Source organism: Bison bison, unplaced genomic scaffold (genome assembly GCF_000754665.1).
Source record: "Bison bison bison isolate TAMUID 2011002044 unplaced genomic scaffold, Bison_UMD1.0 scf7180017864181, whole genome shotgun sequence".
Classification (NCBI taxonomy): Eukaryota; Metazoa; Chordata; class Mammalia; order Artiodactyla; family Bovidae; genus Bison; species Bison bison.
The window spans coordinates 6,799,046-6,820,546 of NW_011494753.1; the positions used below are offsets into that span (position 1 = coordinate 6,799,046).

Below are 21,501 nucleotides of genomic sequence, written 5' to 3' on the forward strand. Positions count from 1 at the left end.
ATTTCCTTCTCCAATGCATGAAAGTGAAAAGTGAAAGTGAAGTCGCTCAGTCCTGTCCGACTCTTAGTGACCCCGTGGATTGCAGCCTAGCAGGCTCCTCCGTCCACGGGATTTTCCAAGCAAGAATACTGGAGTGGGGTGCCATTGCCTTCTCCGAGATGAAACCCTAGCAAAAGTCAATTATACATGCTTTAATTCATTTGTTCTACAATACCGAAAAAGCTAAAAAGACAACCTGAAATTAAGAATACATCGCCTACCTGACCAAATCTCAAAGTGGCACTAAATGGAATCCAGTATTTTCCTTTTATTATAATGGCATCAAACGTTATTGCAACAATTTAAAAGAATAAAGATCTAAGGATGTAAGTTGCCAAAATATTCAACTTCACTATCATGGTCTCTTATGGACACATTCATTTATCTAATTTTAATCTTGAACCAAAATAACAAAAATGTATCCTGAGCAACATGAACACATCTCTGTTGTTCTATTTCTTCTTTAATTTTTTAAAATGCTTTTCCTTTTATCAAAGTTACCCAATACACATAATTAACACAGTCAGTAGTTCAAAGAAAGTAATTTCCTACTGGTCTCCCCACTTCTTTCTCAAATCCAGAGGCAAAGATTTTAGCTCATTAGTTTATCTTTTTTCTTTTATACTAATATATTTTGTGTTGCTATTTCTACATTTTTCAATTTAGGATTGGCTCTTGACTTTTCATTGTGGGACATGAGGATTTAAGCTCTATTCCTGAACCTGGAACTACCACCACACTTTGACTCTCATGTTTTCCCCTATACTTCCAAATATAAAGAAAAAAAAGAGGTGCTATTATCTAGGAAGCAGGAATATGAGGTTTACTACATTACTTTCTGATGCTAAAATACTTCATAACTTAAAAAAATATTTTTTAGAGAGAGAACTAAATTACAGGACTGTGAAAATTCTGTTTTATAGCTTTGTGATTTTTCTGATACTGCAGATGTGCCTACTCTGCCAAATGCAAGAGAAGCCAAGTTGACAGAATAATTATTACTAAAACACAGTAACTTTGATCAGAGATAGATAGGCATTCCCTGCTCCTCTATGAATAACTACTTTGGAACTAAACCACTGGCCACAGAATTTCAGATAAAAAACCTAATTAGGTGTTGATTAAAATAAAAGCTTTCCCCAAATGCCCTCAGTTCTTAGGTGGTAGAAGCCAGTAGGCATGCCATGGGCCAGAATGGAGGCTACGGTAAAGACTCAGAAAAACGAAGGCAGAGCGACCTCAGGGGTGTCTCTTGCTGATCAGCAAAAGACAAATAAATGGCTCATGCTCCACCCATGTCCAAGAGGAAAGAAAAGATCAGCAATTCACTAGCTACCTTTTAGGATCCGTGGCCGTGAGTACACTAAGTAACCAGGTAAACTAGGAACTCATACTGGAAATCAGAAAAGAGAAGATACGATGTAGTAAGATCCCAACTTTTCTCCTAACATGGGGTTACATAAGCCATACTCTTACTCTGATATGCACAGATGCCATTTTAAGGAGACAAGCAAGAGGATGGGGACTGAGGATTGTTATAAAAGAGGCTGGGTACTAACTATGGAAACTATTTAAATTACTGGATCAAATTAAGATTTAAACAAATTGATTGTCTGCTTAAAATGTCTTCCTTGAATCAATGAAGACTGAATCAGCTATAGCTAGCTACGTATTCCCTGCACATATCAGGTATTAATGGGAGTGAATTTACTAACATAAGACTTCTAAAAGTTAGAAGAAATACACACATTAACAATCAGCTATTTGTATGTGTGAATTATATACATAAACAACTATAAAAAATTTCCCATTCTAGTAAAGAGAAAATGAAAGCAATGGAAACTATGTCCTATAAGAAACAGTAGATGCTTTTTACATTGTTTCTCAAACATAATTGTACTTATTGAGGTATAGGGGGAAAATGAAGGTCCTTTCTAAATGAGTTGTAGGTTTTTTAATTTGACTTGATTTGCTGTTGAAGGGCAGAAGATGTTTTCCTAAACATGATTATAAAAAGAGGTAATAGCAAGTACTTGTGCTTTGTAGAAACACAAGCATTTACTATTATTTCTCAGACTGCCATCAATTCTGGGAGACATCTACTTCATCTTCCACATCAATCATGGGCACACTGGAGCCAAAGAGACTGGCTTATATTCCACTAAATACAATGATATCTTTCTATTTTCACTACCTAAAATGTTCATTCAATCACCTATCTAGTATAGTTTACCAAGCAGAAATACTAATTTAGGAATAGTAAAATCACACTTGATTGTAAACATCCAATAAATGATAATTAAGATCCTTCATAAAAGTTCTTTTCATATTTTCCATTAATTAAATGAAAATAAACTATTATTGTCTCTATATGTGAATACATGAGTTGACAAACAAGTGTAATTTATATGCTTTTAAAGCCAAGGAGTCTCACAAATACTGAAATACAAAAATTAAAAAAAGTTTTAAAATCTTTTTAATTTCACTCTCTTTACAGAATTAAATGTACTTTATATAAGTCCTGTGAAAACCACTATCAGCTTCTTCAGAGAATGTGAAAACAGGACTACAAAAGAAATCAGAGTTTTATTAAAACTAATATTTTACTATTTCTCTAGTACTGTGTTAAAAAAATTAAATTTTAGAATATATTTAAACTAGTACCAGTTTCTTTGTCCTTTAGAAATCACGTTCTTTAAACATTCGGATTCTAAGATGATGAAAGAGAAAAAAATTGAACATATAGTAGCTTTTTTTGTGACGTCTCAAGAAACATAAGAAAAATTTCCTGGTCAAATTACAATAAAACCCCCAAACATTAAGCCTTTCTTGCTGGGCAGCTACCTATTATGTTTAACAGGCTTAAAACAAAATGTGTCAGAGATCAAGAGTAAGTTATCTGATATGTCAAGTGCATAAGGTCAAAGGTCCAATTTTATTAGGTCAGAGGTGGTATAAATAAAATCTTATATGTCAAAGAAGAAGGGTCACAGATAAGGTGTATATAATATAAAGACATCACAGATGACAAGCAATAACTTTAAGTAGAACAAGTATGTTTACTATAGTTACCCTCACTGATTAAAAATGAAATGTGTGTATGAGTAAGTATAAAATGGCCTTTATATATCATGTAAACTCATATGCACACTTGGTTTGAGGAAAAGGGGGCTATTACCAAAAATAACTACATGAATGAAGTGAAAACTTAAAGAAAATGTAATACTTCTAAACTGAAACTACACAAAATGAATATCTCAATCCAACCTCAAACCACAACAGCTAAACATCAAACTATGCTGTAGTAGCTACAAAAGTTATACAATACTATATATTTTTCTTCCAAAGTAAATGTGTGAATTAAATATCCCTTCCTTCTCTATTTTTCTCAATGAGATAAAAACACATAAAATTTAGATTTCAGTTTACATAGTAGCAGTGCTGCACAAAATTTTAGATTTTTTTTGGTAAATTAAATAGAATAGCCTTCTTATTAAGAGAACTTAGTTACAAATAATTTTTATAAGTGGAAGATTTTCTTTAAAGAGACTAATTAAATTCTAATTAATGGGGCTTCCCTGGTGGCTCAGTGTTGAAGAATCCACCTGCCAATGCAGGAGATACGGATTCCATTCGTCGCCCGGGAAGATCCCACATGGCGGGAAGCAACTCAGCCCGTGTGCCACAACTAATGAGCCTGTGCTCTACAGTCCAGAAGCTGCACCAAGAGAAGCCCCTGCAATAAGAAGCCCGCACTGCAATAAGGGTAGCCCTCGCTTACTGCAACTACAGAAAAGCCCATGCAGCAAAGAAGACCCAGCACAGCAACAATAAATAAATAAAGAACGAAACAATTTAGGATTTTTTAAAAAGTGGAACACACATTCACATGACTCTAGTTATAAACAGCAAAGTTAAGTAGAGAATGGGGACAACCACATGAATGATTCAAGTAAAAAAAAAAATCCATAATACTTAAAATACCCAATTTGAGTAAAAGGTAAAAAATTATTTTTGGTAAACTAAATAGATGATTAGTTTCATTTTTTTTATTTCACCTTTATTAGTTGGTACTTAAAGCCATTCTGTATAACCTTACAGTTCAACTTATTTCAATAAGTTTTTCTTAAATGCCTTACTATGCGACAAGCATTATGTCAAACAAAGGATATACAAAAATTAAACATTTAAAGACTTCCCATTTCAGCCACAGTGATCTGGCACAGTGAACTCCAAAAGTTGCAAATAATATACAAAAGATCTACTTGAAGGCATTAAAAACAGCCAACACAGCCAGAACTTGAGACCATGACCCCTAAACAGGAGGGAAGCACAGGAGGTGAGCGCCACATTCACTCTGGATTTTGCCCCAAGTGTTTATGCCAATTTTCAATTTTTGGCATGAGAGAACAGTGAAAGCTCAAAGTGGCAGTCGTCCTGAGCTGAGGACACAGAATTTGGTTTAGAGCTGTCAAAACGGTTGGAACTCCAGGGGCAAAAATCCTTAGAAGGAGTGAACCAATTTAACCGTGTGTAATTTCTCCTCAAACACTGGTCATATCAGAAACTTAGAAAACAGCAGGTCTGTTCCTCCTACCTGCTACTGCTGCTGCTGCTGCTGTGTCACTTCAGTCGTGTCCGACTCTGTGTGACCCCATAGACGGCAGCCCACCAGGCTCCGCTGTCCCTGGGATTCTCTAGGCAAGAACACTGGAGTGGGTTGCCATTTCCTTCTCCAATGCAACTGAGACCCAGACACAGCCAAATAAATAAATATTAAAAAAAAAAAAAAACCCACAAAATTACCCCTGCTTCCTGACAGTATCCAATCCAGGGCAAAGTCTCATGTCTTTGAATGCTCTCCCCTATCCAAATCACCTAAGCAAAAACCCAATTCCTATAAGTCTGTTCCAACACCTTATTGAGAAACTCTACAACTTCCCGTGGTGTGCACTTTCTCTTTCTGTAACAAATCAATAAACCCAATTCTACTCAACTGTAGATGTGCTCCTGAAGGTCTTTGTCTGGAAGGCACTTGCTAAGAGAGAATGATCTATCACTTCACATAAACATTAGGGATCAATCTCACAGGCTTAAGGATAAGTTAAAGAAGCCCAAGCACAAAAGGTATATACTGTACGACATCATTTATATGAAATTGAAGAACAGTGTAAGACTATCTGATGGTAGTCAGAGACTAGTTAACCTTTGGTGGGTGGGGCACAACTGGGACGGGGATGAAGGAGCCTTCCAGGATTCAAGAACAATTTATGTGCTGACATGAGTGGAACAAATGTAAAAATTCATTGAGTTATGCACTTTAAATCTGTGTGTTCTATTAATATATACCATAATTAAAACAAAAAAGTTAAACACATACTTTCACTTTTTAAGTTAAGCACCTACACACAAGCACTGCCCTCACAGAACCATAATAACCTTTCCTGGATGTCTTAAGAGGTACCTGAAAAACATGAATTTCTCATCTTTGGGTACCTTTAGAAATTTGCTTAGTACATACAGAACCAACAAATTAAGAGATTAGTAGTATCATCCATATCTCAGTAACAGTCGAACTAAAATATTTATAAAAATACTTCTACAAATCTAAATTCCATGTTAACGGTAATTATAGGTAGATAAATAATGCATTTCCAAAAATCCCTATGTACTGTACTGATACCAAATTATCAATTTCTATGTTTTTTATATTGTTAGCTATTTTCTAAGAAACATAGAGTATCACTGAACAACTCTTAAATTATTAAAATATCAAAATATCATAAACCTTTTATTAATCTTTTTCTTTTTTTATTGGAGTGTAATTTTTTTACAATGTTGTGTTAGTTTCTGCTGTACAACGAAGTGAATCAACTATATGTATACATATATCCCCTCCCTCATGAACCTCTGTCCCACCTGACCCCCACCCCACCCCTCTGGGTCATCACAGAGCACCAAGTTGACCTTCCAGTGCTATACAGCAGGCTCCCACTAAGCTACCTATTGCACACATGGTAGTGTATATATCAGAGGAGACAATGGCACCCCACTCCAGTACTCTTGCCTGGAAAATCCCATGGACGGAGGAGCCTGGTAGGCTGCAGTCCATGCGGATGCGACTGAGTGACTTCACTTTCACTTTTCACTTTCATGCATTGGAGAAGGAAATGGCAACCCACTCCAGTGTCTTGCCTGGAGAATCCCAGGGATAGGGGAGCCTATCCCTGGTGGGCTGCCATCTATGGGGTTGCACAGAGTCAGACACGACTGAAGCAACTTAGCAGCAGTGTATATATCCATAAACCTGTTTATGTATTGAAATTATATAAACAGTATTAAGTTCTTACTTCTATGTTTCTTATTAATATATATACTAAAATAAAGATATTTGTATACTATATTGTTGTTGTTTACTGACCCCATGGGCTATAGCCCGCCAGGTTCCTTCTGTCCATGGGATTTTCCAGGTAAGAATACTGGAAAGGGTTGCCATTTCCACCTCCAGGGAATCTTCCCAACTCAGGTATCAAACCCACGTCTCCTGAATTGGCAGGCAGATTCTTTAACACTGAGCTACTAGGGAAGCCCATATTATATTGTAGTAGTTACTAAATATAGCTTTAGATAATCACAGAGATACATATGAACATGGATTTCTTCACAGTAGAAGAGAATATAGAAGGTACTCAATAAAAACATGTCAATGAACCAAAGTAAAGCTTACCACTTCTTCATCTGAAAGTTCACGCCCTTGGATGCTGCTATTTTCTCTCACAGCTTGCTGGTGTTTTTTACCTTTAATGTGACTAAAAAGATACACCTCTGAAGAGATCTAAAAGCATAATATAAAAGCAATGTAATGAACATTTAATTGTATCTTATTTTAAATATTACACATTCTATCCAGTATATTATACACAACTTGCAATTGCTCTATAATTTATACATTAGTCTTAAAAATGTTTTCTTTAGAATACAATTCTAAGACTCCTCTAGAAGACAGATGATAAAAAAAGGCATGTCATCAAAGCCAACCTTAACAGGATATCATTTCTTCTAAGTATAAAGGTTCAAGTCTCAGCACCAAAAAATGTTGCTTTACTTTTGTGGTCCTAATATCCCAAAATATTGACCTGGGCATCATTAGGCTAAAATATCATTAGTATCATTAGGTAAACATCCATTTGAGCAGCAACTGCATGCTTTGATCCTTTGCATTGCTACTCCTAAAAGCTGATACTGTTTCTGTACTACCTATACTTACTTTGCATAAAAATCATTAAAGAAATTCACGGTACTCAGCACATGCCTTGTATGACTTTTAAGACTGGAGAATATATATCCATAGTTTAATAAACTTTAGTAATAAATTGTAACGTCTCATCACAACTCTGATACTGACAACCTACCAGGACATTGCAGAGAGAACACTGCTTCTTTCTTTCATAAGGGGTTAATTTGGGGGCATAATCGGTATTTGCATGTCGTCCACTGCTTAACTCGGCAGCTTTTTCTTTTCTTTGTTCAATCTGTTCCATGTGTCTTCTAATGCTTTCATCATGCTATAAATGAAATCAAAGTATAAAAATACAGAAATTTATTCATTACACTGAGAACTTGAAAAAGCAGTATTTCTATTAAACTTTCTAAAATAACAGAATGCCTTAATTCAATATTGGACGCTGATGATAAGAATTTATATAAAGCCCTTTATCATCCCCTACACGCATAGTAACGTTTTCTAAAGGGTACTCCATGGAATTACACTGTGGGTTATTAATAAGCATTTTGCAGAAGAGTTTCTGTGGTCAAATAACTTTGGAAAATAGTAAGTTAACGCTACTTACCAGCTCTAGGCTTGTCACTCTGCACTGATGTAATAAACCTAGCTTATACTGAGCAACATTTTACACACCTTCTTGAGCATAACACACATGAGAAGCACTCTATGGAACATACCATGGGAAATGCTGCCCTACTTAGAGACCAAGCTTATCCTCAGCAGGAAAGTCCCATCATGACAGAGCTCTACCCACATCACCTCCAACAACTTCCCAGAAAACAAAAATAAACAAACCCAAAACACTATTTCAGACTTTTGACTTCATACTCATATCATTTTATATGGCTGGGTGCCATCCACCCATCTTACCTACTCAACTCATCTTTCTTTCAAGATTCAGCTCAGGTATTATCCTCTAAAATTATTTCCCTGACTTCTGAAACCCTTCATGTTAGCTTATGTGTCTTCCTCCTCTGTATTTTCATGACACTCCATGATTATCTTTATCCACATAGAAATTATCTGCTTAGCATCTGAATCTCACACTAGATTATGAGTTTCTTGAAACTCAGAACCATGTCTTACTCATCTCTGTATCCTTATGCCTACCACCAGATTCAATAAGTATTTGCTGCATTAGATTTAAATCAATGATAAAGTTCTAGGACAATACAAATAGTAATATAGGATCCTCTACTTTATGGAATTTACTACCCTTGTGAAACCCCAACATGTAAATAATTATGACATAATGTAAAATATTCACACTGCTAGAAACTACCAATGGCAAAGACTTTCTAGAAAATATCAGCTTATCATCATCTCCCAAGCTATAATTATGCAATTCCTAAGCACTGAAACAATATTTTATTTCTAAATTATTAGAGGTCTATAAATATTAAAAGTTTAATAGTAATATCCTCAAGTCATTAACAAATTACTTAATAAAACCAAGAAATGCTAAAATTCTTTACATTTTTTTCCCTCAATGGCTTTATCTTATTAAAATAATTTGTTTTCAGATAACTGGAAATGATCATAGACAAACCACATAACTCCAAAAATTAGTAACGCAAATTAATCAATTTTTATACAATTAATTAAAAAGAAAAAATATTAATCTCATGCTACATTAAAACAGCTCTAAAATTTCAAAGAAAAATATATAATATTCCTACCTTGAGCTGGATTTTTTTCTGTAGCTCTTCCATAGCTTCTTGTTGAGCAGCTGTGAGTGCTGCCAATCGTTCTTCCCTGTCTCTGTAAGAAGACAGTAAAAATTAGAAACTCAATGCTTACAGTAACAAATTTCATGAGGTTAAGAAAATACGATTAGGACACATAGGCATATGTATTTTAGAGCTTTTAAAATTATTTTTTCAGAGTGCCTACTAAGTCTTGGATATATTATTGCACATTAAACATTTGGGAAGCAATAGACATTGTTAGTTATACGAATATTAGGTTGATGAAAAAGTAATTGTGGCTTTGGACTGTCAATTTTAAATAATTATAACTAGGCTCAAACCCATCTTTATTAATCAAAATATGAACCATTAAAATCAACACATTTTTGCCAATGAGAAACAAGTTTGTTTATTCCTGTAAGACAAAAATCTGTGCTTTGGGATTCGATGAACTCCCGGAGAGCATTTTCTGCATTCTCTGTTTGTGGAAATGTTTACCCTGCAAAAAGTTGTTGAGATGTTTGAAGAAGTGGTAGTCAGTTGACGAGAGGTCAGGGGAATATGGTAGATGAGGCAAAACTTCGTTACCCAATTCATTCAACTTTTGAAACTTTGGTTGTGCGACTTGCAGTCAGGTATTGTCATGGATGGAGAAGAATTGGGCCCTTTCTGTTGACCAGTGCCAGCTGCAGGCATTGCAGTTTTCAGTCATTTCATCAATGTGCTGAGCATACTGCTCAGATGTAATGGTTTCACTGGGATTCAGAAAGCTGTAGTGGATCAGACCACCAACAAACCACCAAATAGTGACCATGACCTTTTTTAGTATAAGTTTGGCTTTGGGAAGCGCTCTGGAACTTCTTCTCAGTCCAACCACTGAGGGTCGTTGCCTATCATCGAATAAAATCCCTTTTCATTGCACATCACAATTTGATCAAGAAATGGTTTGCTGCTGTTATGCAGAATAAGACAAGACAACACTTCAAAACAACATTTTTTTTTTTTGACTTTTGGTCACCTCACGAGGCACCCACTTATTGAGCATTTTCACTTTTCCAATTTGCTTCAAACACCAAATGACCATAGAATGGTTAATGCTGCATTCTTCAGCAACTTCTCATGTAGTTGTAAGAGGATCAGCTTCAACAATGGCTCTCAACTGGGCACTGTCAACCTCTGACAGCTGGCCACTACACTCCTCATCTTCAAGGCTCTCAGTCTCCATTGCAAAACAAAACTGTACATTTGTTAAGCAGTTTCTGGGACAAATGTGTTGATGTTGTAAGTGTCTCCACTGCTTTACAATCTATTTTGCACTTGAATAAAAAAATTGCTTGAATTTACTTTCTGTCTAACATCATTTCTATAGTCTAAAATAAATATAAAATAAACAGCAAGTAATAAGTCATTAGCAAAAAACATAAAGTGAGAAATGTGCATTAAAATGATGTATAACATAACCACATTTAAGAACGTATTCCAATATCAAAGGGCAAAGTTCAACAATGCAAAACTGCAATTACTTTTGCACCAACCTAATAGGCTTCTGGACCCAGGAATGGGTTTAAATACTAGCTCTGAAACTGTGAAAGTGAAAGTCGCTCAGTCGGGTCCGACTCTTTGTGAACCCAGGGACTGTACAGTCCATGATAGCTTAGTTCGTAAAGAATCCGCCTGCAATTCAGGAGACCCCAGTTTGATTCCTGGGTCGGGAAGATCCACTGGAGAAGGGATCGGCCACCCACTCCAGTATTCTGGCCTGGAAAATTCCATGGGCTGTGTAGTCCACGGTGTCACAAAGAGTCAGACACGACTGAGCGACTTTCACTTTATTGGAACTGTAAGTTAATTATGGCATATTGAAAATATATATTTATCTCTTTTCCTGTATAAAAATCTATAAATTATGAAAGGGATATAAAAGGCTAATATTCCCAAAGACAAAGAGAACAGGAGAGGAAACTATCACAAACTGTGAGATGTAAAAAGAAGAAAGACCATGCTTAGGAAAAAAGCAGTCAAATGGATCTTTCCCTGAATGAAGCCTTATGCTGGATTTAGCAGACAAGAACTATAACAGCTATTATAAATATGTTATTAAGAATTAAAAGATAGTATGCCAACCTAAGGAAAAAAATATCATGACAATGATTCAACAGATGGAGAATCTCAATAGAGAAAGATTTTTTTTAAAACTTTACAACAAAATAAACTAGGAATCCTTAAACAAATGGCTGATTCGAGGGGTGCAGCAGGGAAAATATAAGATGAATTTGAAGCATCTTTCAGTGCCAGGAAGTAAGGATATACTCAAAAACCAAAATGATGAAGTATATCTAAGGCAGATGGGGGTCAAATGAAAAAGTTCTCAATGTCCAAGGATGAACCAATTACATGCCATAATATTGGTGTATAAATGACATATTGATATAAAATAGGAATTTAATAAATAGGAGAACAAATATTCTGTATAGAAGAAGTGCACATAATTTATGTAGGAATTCTTCTCTCAAGGAGGTAGAGAATAACTCCCCATCTCTTCAGCTTAGCCAGTGCCTAGTGACTTGCTTCCAAGGATGATAGTATATTGGAAATTTAAATTAAAGTATACAGTGTAGAAATCTAACAAAACTACCTTAGCCAGGTGATCAAGACTAACAAAATCAGTGAAAACACATGGTGATATCATGAACTTTTGACATTTGAAAAATGGTAATTCACATTCACCACTGTGGTCTTCCTCTCCAAAACCATAACCTCAATATAACCATGAGAAAAACATCAGACAAATCCTAATTGAGGAAAAGGCTACAAAATACCTGACCACTATTCAGAACTGTCAAGGTCATCAAAACCATGGAAAGTCTGAGAAACTGCTACAATTCAGAGGAACCTGAAGAGAAATGACAATTAAATATCTGAAGAAATAGGGGCCAAATACTTTCAAAATTTGATGAAAACACTAATGTAACAGAGTAGGATAATCATGAAGAAAAACAATCTAGACAAATCATAATTAAACTGGTGAAAAACAAAGTAAAAAAGAAATAGAAAACAAAACAAAAAAACCCTCACCATATACAGCGGCAGAACAGTATGATTAATGGCCAAATGTTCATCAAAAACAACAAAGGTAAGAATATTCAAAGTACTGAAGGATTGAGCCAGTGCAACATGGCAAGAAAAAAGAAATTAAAGGCATCCATATTACAAAGCAAGAAGTAAAGCAAGGGCTATTTGCAGATGACATGAGCCGTTATGAAAATGTCCTAAAGAACAACAACAGCAAAAAAGAAAACACTAATAGGAAAACACTCATAGGAAAATTGGGCAAGATCATTTAAAAACTGTAAAATAAGATAAATAAAAAATTGAATTTTATTTCTATACAATAGCAAAAATACTATCAAAAATGAAATAAAATAATTCCATTTTCAATGACCTCAAAAAGAGTACTTAATAAATTTAAGAAATGAGCTAAATTTAAGAAATGAAATGAATTACAAGATCTATTTTCTAAAAACTACAAAATATTGTTGAGAGAAATTAAAGCAGATACAGAGACACATACCATATTCATGTATCATAATACACAATATTATAAAGGTGGCAATTCTCCCCACAACAATCTATAGATTCAAGGCAGTTGCTATAAAAAAGCTTGGAAGCATTTTATTTTTAAGAAAATGGTGAACATACCCTAAAAAATTACTTGGAAAGCAATTTTCAAAGAGGACAACAACACTGGAGTACTTATATTACTTGTTCGCAAAACTTGATATAAAGTTACAGTAGTTAAAACAGTGTGGTTCCAAAATAAGAAGAGACATCAAAAGAGAAGGACAGAGTCCAGAAATAAACTGTCACATCTATGATTAACTGATCGTGAACAGGTAGCAAGGCAGTTCAATGGTTAAAAGCTAGACTCTTCAACAAATGGTGCGATGATGAATGAGTGCCATAGGCAAATGAATAAATTTAGATTTTTCTTTTCATACTATATCTAAAAGTTACCTTAAAAGGATATAAAACCTAAATGTGTATCAAACTGAAAACCGTAACATTTTGAATAATATCTTATGACACGGGATATTAAAAAATTTCATAAACAAGATCAAAAAGCACAAATCAATTTGGCCAATTAAATGCTTTGTCTTTGGTCTCTGAATCTTTTTTTTAATTACTTAATTTAATTGGGGGATAATTTCTTTACAATATTGTGGTGGTTTTTGTCATACATTGACATGAATCACCCATGGGTGCACATGTCTCCCCATCCTGAACTCCCCTCCCACCCACCACCCACCCCATCCCTCTCGGTTGTCCCAGAGCACCAGCTTTGAGTGTCCTGGTCTTTGAATCTTAAACAAGAGATTTTAAAAAGTAGGAATGGATAAGTGTCATTTATTATAATAAGAAAGACAACATACTACTGGATTACTTCCATCAGAGGACCACTGCTGTAGCTCCTGTGACCTAGCCTTTGATGTCTGACCAAGTCCAAACCTGGTCCTCTAATTTCCTGTCACTTTTCCTCCCAATACTTAAGTTAGCTAGTATCAAATTCTGTTTCTTACAACTGAAAATATCTTGAAACCTCGTTTCCCATCCAACAGAATGTTCAAAAGGTTTCCATTTTAAGTAGAGTGTCTTAATTCCTGGAAATCAAAATTCAGTAAAACATTTCTGTATATGTGACTATTTCTAAAAAACATACTTGATAACAAATAGCTTAAAAATTTGATCTGAATATGCACTCACTACAAAATGTTCATCAGGACCAAACATCAAGATGGCAAATTAAGTACCTAGCTCTTTCCCGGGCTGCATCTTCGCGGGCTTTTTCCTTTTCTTGCCTCTGTTGTTCAATTCGGGCTTCTTGTTCTTTCCTCTTCATTAACAATTCTTCTACACGGGCCTGCCGTTCTGCTTCTAGAGCTCTCTTACGTTCCTAGTATCAGAAATGTTTTAAAAGATGTTAGAATTATGTGTAAGATGAAGATGATCAAAGGTGACATAGCTTGGACATAGACTTATATATTCAAGACAAATACCTGACTTGTCATTATGTTTCTCAGAATTTAAACAAAAATCAAGTATCAATAATATCTGGCTTTTACATGTCATTCATTAGTGCTACAAATTTATAAGAATAAATGCTATTTTAAGCACTGAAACATGTTTATTACCATATGTAAAATAGATGTCCAGTGCAAGTTCAATGCATGAAGCAGGGCACTCAAAGTCAGTGCTGAGACAACCCAGAGGGATGGGGTGGGGATGGAGGTGGGGGGTTCAGGATGGGGGGACACATGTGCACCCATGGCTGACTCATGTCAGTGTATGGAAAAAACCCATCACAATATTGTAATTATCCTTCAATTAAAATAAATTAATAAAAAAATGAAGAATAAATGTTATTTTAGTACATATTATGTTATTTATATTCTGTGAGAATCTGATAAATATTTTATATTTGCTGCTGCTGCTAAGTCGCTTCAGTCGTGTCCAACTCTGTGCGACCCCATAGACAGCAGCCCACCAGGCTCCTCTGTCCATGGGATTCTCCAGGCAAGAACACTGGAGTGGGGTGCCATTTCCTCCTCCAATGCATGAAAGTGAAAAGTCAAAGTAAGGTCACTCAGTCATATCTGACTCCTAGCGACCCCATGGACTGCAGCCCACCAGGCTCCTCCATCCATGGGATTTTCCAGGCAAGAGTACTGGAGTGGGGTGCCATTAATCACTTCTAAACCATTGTGTTTAGATGGTTGTAGAAATAACAGAATATGATGAAGAAAGCATAATTAACAGAATTTATTTCTGAACTAAGCTTTCTTTTTAACTGAAGAAAAGCTTGTAGCCGGGCTTCCCAGGTGGCTCAGTGATAAAGAATCTGCCTGCCACGGTAGCAGCCACAGGTTTAATCTCTGGGTGGGGACGATCCCCTGGAAGAGGAAATGACAACCCACTCTAGTATTCTTGCGGGGATAATCCCATAGACAGAGAAGCCTGACGGGTTACAGTCCATGGGGTTATAAAGAGTCAGACATGACTGAGCAATTGCACACACACACACACACACACACACACACACAGAGTTTGTGGCCAGGAGAAAGGCATTATAGTACAGCATAGTGGGTAAGAGAGTAGACACTGCATTCGAGTCTCTTTGTTCCCTGATTCCAGTATTTACTGTCGGGCGACTCTAGTCTAGTTACATAATATATGTGAATTAGTTTTCTAGAAGACAAAAAATAACAATAGTACTTTTAAGGATACTGTACAGAACGTATGAGATAATACATGAAAAGCACTTGCCACAGGGGTTGGCATATACTAAACTCTCAGTAATTATTTATAATAATCATTATTAAGGTAGAAGATACTTCATTAAAACACTGTGATATACTTTCTGTATATATCTCACCATATTACTAGATATACCAATGTATTTCTTTCAATTCATCCCCATTCTCTAGGTAGCTTATACAACATCTCCCTGGCCACAACTCTTTATGATAAATAGAACACACTGATCTAGGCTCTAGTAACTACTACTTAGATAACTTTGAGCAAGTCATTTTACCTTAAAGAGACACACCATTTGTTGTGAGATTTAAATTATTATATAGGTAAGTACCTAACAAAGTGTTTAGTATGGCGTAAAGTGTTCAGTAAATGACTGCAGATAAGGCAGTTTCTGTCTCAAGAACACTGAGGAGAGAAGTAAATATTTCTAATAATTAACTTAACTCACAATGGTAACTTTATCTCTACAAGAAGTTGTATGTATGCAGGCGAAAAAAACCTTTTTAAAGTAGTACCACCAAAGGGTACCTAATTCTTTTCTTTCTTTCCTTTTTCTTTTTGGAGAGGGGACAGGGAGCTAAAGGAAATGTACTGATTTCAGAAGAGTATATCTGACAGACTGCAGACTTGTAAAGGTATCCAAATAGATTTTAAATAGTCATTGCTTTCTGAAATATTATTCATGGATTAATGTTACAGCTACCTCTCGCTACTAAGTTACGTATAATATGTAGCAACTTGTTTAGCTATTATTATCTGAAAAACTGAAGAGTAAAAACAAAGTTTTCTCTTAACCTCAAATTTACTTGAAGTATTTTTTTTAAAAATCTGCAGTATATCTGAAAACACAACTGCCACACTAAAATGTAAAAAGATAAAGCTTAAGTATAATTAAACCAGAACTTTTCATTTCGCATTTTAAAAAACAATCTTATGGAATATAGTTTTAAAAATTAAAGTTGGTCTTATAAATTAAATATACTAATATTATATAAAACAGTTAACTTTATGTATATGCAATGTAAGTTGTATGCTTAAATACTAATACAATGTCAACTTGTTGAATGTTTTTATGGATATAAGAAATACTCCAATGTTGTACTAACAAATAATTGAATTTCAAAAAAAATCTAATCCTCTAATTTCTGTTTTTAATAACTAGAAAAGAAAATTGGTACTTGTGAGTAAAACTAGTAAATTCAGCTAGTATTTTCCTTTCTAAAATACAGGTTTCCTAAAGACAGGAAACTCTGCACTCCATAAAAGCATCTTGTATACAGCAGGAGTTTGATAAATACCTATTAAACAAATGAAGCATAAGTTTTAAAGTAGTATTCATCATAAATCTGTAAACTTACAAATATAAAGTATAAACCTACAGCAACTGAACTGGAAAGGCATCTACCTCTCAAGCCTTCTGAAACCTCTCAGAGTCCCATGTACTTTGTTTCACAGTCAAGGATATGTTTACGGTGGCCAAAGAATGGATTTTGTAACCCTGCCCTGTATGCCTGCAAATCAAAAGATTATGGCAAGAGGACAAGGCAGACTATCTAAGGAAACTGGGCTTAAAACTAATCTGTCAATAGTTTATACAACAAAAATTGCAAATTAAGAATATACAATGGTAGCATTAACTTAGTATTTCACTTGCCAAAAAACCAAGAATCACAACTGCTTTTAACAATTAATTTTGGAAGTTTTTCAAGAGTACAATTAAAGCAGATGGGGGCCTCTCTAAATTCTTCACTGAGTTAGTATCTTACTATTACTGTATTTTTATGTTTGGCTTTAGTGCCTAGCACATCTAGTAATGACTATACATTTATAATTTTTTTTAATTTTATATATGTATATAAAACCAATAAATTTTCTACTATCAGTATACAGATTAAATTTATGTATATAGGTTTTAAAATTTCCATTGAACATTAAATCCACAAGAAATTTCAACATTTTTAAAAAGAAAATTCTGAGTAATCAAAAAATGTGTTAATGACTACAAAAAAATCCCAAAAGACCTGCTTTCCTTTAAGCCTTAATAAGTGTTCCAAATTATGAAATAAGAGTAATTTTTAAACAGAAAATAATTGCTGTATTTTCAAATCTGCAAAACAAATGTAGAAAAAGTAACCACAGAAGTCTATTAAAAAAATATACAATATTACTCATATATTTTCCCCCAAAATCCAGCTAAGAAGTCACCTCTTTCAGAGAACTTTCCCTGACATTCCCCTCTCAGCAACAGAGCTAATTATTCCCTATTCTGTGATACTGCTATAGCCTATACAGGTTTCTATTACATTTTCACACTGTGTTCTATTATTTACCATTAAGGCAAAGATCATTATTTATTTATTTCTGAATTACTAATGCATAATAGTTATTCAAAAGTAACACGCAATCTTCAAAACGATTATCTGTATAAAATGGTCCCACTGCAGAAAGAAAAACAGCAAAAAAGCTGAAGAGATGGCACAGATTAAAAATTCAAATATCCTATTTCATTTATTCATCTAACAATATTAATTAATGGACAACTTTAACTTTTAAATGATAATAATGAAACTTTGTACTGTCCCTTTGATAGGAAAAGCTAAATTTTCTCTAATAGTAACATTCTGTATTTTAAAATGTAAGTTAGCTTGGCACTCAAGATTAAAATAAGACCCTGAACTCAAATCGAACAGAGACTGGGTGAATATGGGACTGCTTGCTAGTACAAAACAATAGCGTGAAGCAACCAATAACCTTGAAAGCTGTATTGATATTTTAATCTTCTAAAATTACCAGTGAGATAAAGAAGCATAAAATATCAATAACATCCCTAATTTTTAACATAACAAGAAACCTCTTCATGATCAAGTCTATGACTCTACAGGCTGTACTCGCTCGTATCTCCTTCTGCATGGAATGCCTATTTCCACCGTTTGCAACTATCTCATTACTCAAATCTTGCTTAAGGCATCATCTCCTCCAGAAAGCTTTTTCTTGACTTTCTCATGTCTCAATTTGAGTAATGTGTTCTCCTTTGTGCTTCCAAAATGCTTTTACTGTTACACTTATCCTAATGGGTTAAGATTTATTTACATATACTTCTCTGCATTGTGATCAAAGACGTATCTTTTTCATGTCCTTAAGCAAAGCTAATGGCAACCCACTCCAGTATTCTTGCCTGGAAAATTCATACACGGAGGAGCCTGGCGGGCTACAGTCCACTGAGTCGCAAAGAGTTGAACACAACTAAGTGACTAAGACACACACAAGCAAAGCTCAGCATATAACAGCAATAATACATGATCACTGAATGAATAAACAAATAAATAGTGGTTATAATACATAAAGTATGTGTCTGTGTTCATACCTGATCTTGAGGAAGATCTAAAATAGTCAAAAAACATCACTCATGTTTATGTGTTAACCTTTCTTCCCATTCTGAAAATGGTAGCTGACTTACGGTATGCTACAGAGGTTTAAGTACCTGATGATACTGCCCAATATATGACAGGTGCTCCCCATTATAAGCATAAAAATTGCCCAGTTCCTTAAGGCTATATACACAGGTTCAAACACAATCCATTTTTAATAGATGAAAGGAACATATTCTTTCCCAACCTAATTAGAAAAGAACAGATAATAATCTGTCCAGAGCAATTTAGCCCTTCATCTGGTTGAGACTAGAGATTCAAATTGACAAAGACACTGATAACGTTATCTGAAGAAGTACACAGTGCCTTTGCTATCAGACTTCCTGATTCGAAACCATGCTGGACTAAACCATACACCCTTGGGAACAGAGTGTAGGACTGACTTCTTTTTCTATTCCCAGGGCCTAGGAAATGGACAGTGCTCACAAATGCCTGCTGAATAAAATTCTACCTGAACAGCTTCATCACGTGCTTGCTTTTCTTCCTGTCTTCTCTGACGCTCTTCCTGTAACTCATTAAGCCTCTGCTCATATTCCTTCAATTTTGATAAAACATCATGGCGTTTGTTCTGGGCTTCAAGGGTATTTATAAAGGCAATTTCGTTTACCTTCAACAACAACAACAAAAAAAAAAACCACAGAAAGTAAGTTTCAAATTAGGCTCATTCTAAGGCACATCAGACACTGATTCTTAACACATCATGTTAAGAAATTTAACAGTCTTTATTTAATAATATAAACCAGTTGTATAAGGCACAGAACAAAAAATGAATTGACTTCCAGTCTTTTATTTCAATATTTATTCCCCAAATGGATAATAATCCAGTGTATATAACAAATCCATAGGCCGTAGTAAGAAGTGAAATAGAGTAAATAAAGGCCTGCCATTGAAATTTTTTATTGAAGTACAATTCATTTACAATGTTGTTAGCTTCTGGTATACAGCAAAGTGATTCAGTTATACATACATATGTGTATTAATTCCCTGTGTTATACAATAAGACCTTGTTATTCATCCATTCTATATATAATAGTTTGCATCTACTATAGGGCTAGTAGTTATTATGGGGCTAATAGTTAGCCCCAAATCCCCAACCCAGTCCTCCGCTGGGGCCTCTCCCCTTGGCAACCACAGGTCTATTCTCCATATCTGCGAGTGTATTTCTGTTCTGGAGATAGGTTCCTTTGTGTCATATTTTAGATTCCACATACAAGTGATATCATACGGCATTTGTCTTTCTCTGACTTACTTCACTCTATATGACAGTCTCTAGATCCAACCACATTTCCACAAATGACCCAATTTCATTCCATTTTGTAGCTGAGTAATATTCCATTGAATATATGTACCACATCTTCTTTATCCATTCATCAGTCATGGAAATTAAGGTTACTTCCATGCCCTGGCTCTTGTAAATAGTGCTGCAATAAGCATCGGGGTGCGTGTATCTTTTTGAATTATGGTTTTCTCAGGGTATATGTCCAGTAGTGGTATTGCTGAGTCATATGGCAGTTCTACCTTTAGGTTTTTAAGGAACCTCCATACTGTTCTCCATCATGGCTGTGTCAATTTACATTCCCACCAACAGTTCAAATTGGTTCCTTTTTCTTCACCCCCTCTCCAGCATTATTTGAAGCATTTTTGATGATGGTCATTCTGATCCATGTGAAGTGATACATCGCTGTAGTTTTGATCTGCATTTCTCTAATAATTAGTGATGCTGAACATCATTTCATGTCCTTTTTGGCCATTTGTATGTCTTCTTTGGTGAAATGTCTATTTAAGTCTTATGCCCATTTTTTGAGTGGGTTGTTTGTTTTTCTTTTTTTTTTTTGGTATTGAACGGCATGAGCTGTTTGTATATTTTGGAGATTAATTCCTTGTCAATTGCTTTGTTTGCAAATATTTTCTCCCATTCTGAGAGTTGACTTTTCATCTTGTTTATGGTTTCCTCTGCAGTGCATAAGCTTTTAAGTTTAATTAGGTCCTTTTGTTTATTTTTGTTTTTATTTACATTACTCAAGGAGGTGGGTCAAAAAGATGAGTGTTCTTCCTGTTTTCCTCTAAAAGTTTCATAGTGTCCAGTCTTACATTTAGGTCTTTATTCCATTTTGACTTTGCTTTTGTGCATGGTGTTAGGGAGTATTCTAATTTCATTCTTTTACATGCAGCTGTTCAGTTTCCCAGCACTACTTATTAAAGAGACTGTCTTTTCTCTATTGTATATTCTTGCCTCTGCCATAGATTAGGTGACTAAGTGTGCGGGTTTATCTCTGGTCTTTCTACCCTGTTCCATTAATCTACATTTCTGGTTTTGTGCCAGTACCATACTGTCTTAGTTACTGTACAAATCAATTTTCTTCAACATACACCAAATAAGTTATAATTAGGTACAAAGTACTGAACTACATATATTTCATCCTCAACTTTACATATATTGATTTTTAACAGTCAAGTTTTGCTAGAGAGTACAGTTTTTATGAATAAAATACAGCTAATGATAGTACTTTGGCCACCTCATACGAAGAGTTGACTCATTGGAAAAGACTCTGATGCTGGGAGGGATTGGGGGCAGGAGGAGAAGGGGACAACAGAGGATAAGATGGCTGGATGGCATCACTGACTCGATGGATGTGAGTCTGAGTGAACTCCGGGAGACGGTGATGGACAGGGAGACCTGGATGCTGCGATTCATGGGGTTGCAAAGAGTCGGACACCACTGAGCGACTGGACTGAACTGAACGGAATG

General features: G+C 35.1%; 1 protein-coding gene across 2 annotated transcripts in view; it reads right to left on the reverse strand.

Annotated features, from left to right (window-relative positions):
* The window catches only part of SCAPER (S-phase cyclin A-associated protein in the ER), a 419,465-nt gene that overhangs the window by 266,397 nt on the left and 131,567 nt on the right, over positions 1-21,501 (reverse strand). For both annotated transcript variants that reach the window (XM_010843297.1, XM_010843296.1), the window contains exons 16-20: positions 19,204-19,359; positions 13,821-13,963; positions 9,004-9,085; positions 7,452-7,604; positions 6,767-6,874 (exon numbers count right to left, since the gene is read on the reverse strand). In XM_010843297.1, the coding sequence (XP_010841599.1) occupies positions 6,767-6,874; positions 7,452-7,604; positions 9,004-9,085; positions 13,821-13,963; positions 19,204-19,359 (642 nt within the window). The remainder of the gene's footprint in view (positions 1-6,766; positions 6,875-7,451; positions 7,605-9,003; positions 9,086-13,820; positions 13,964-19,203; positions 19,360-21,501) is intronic.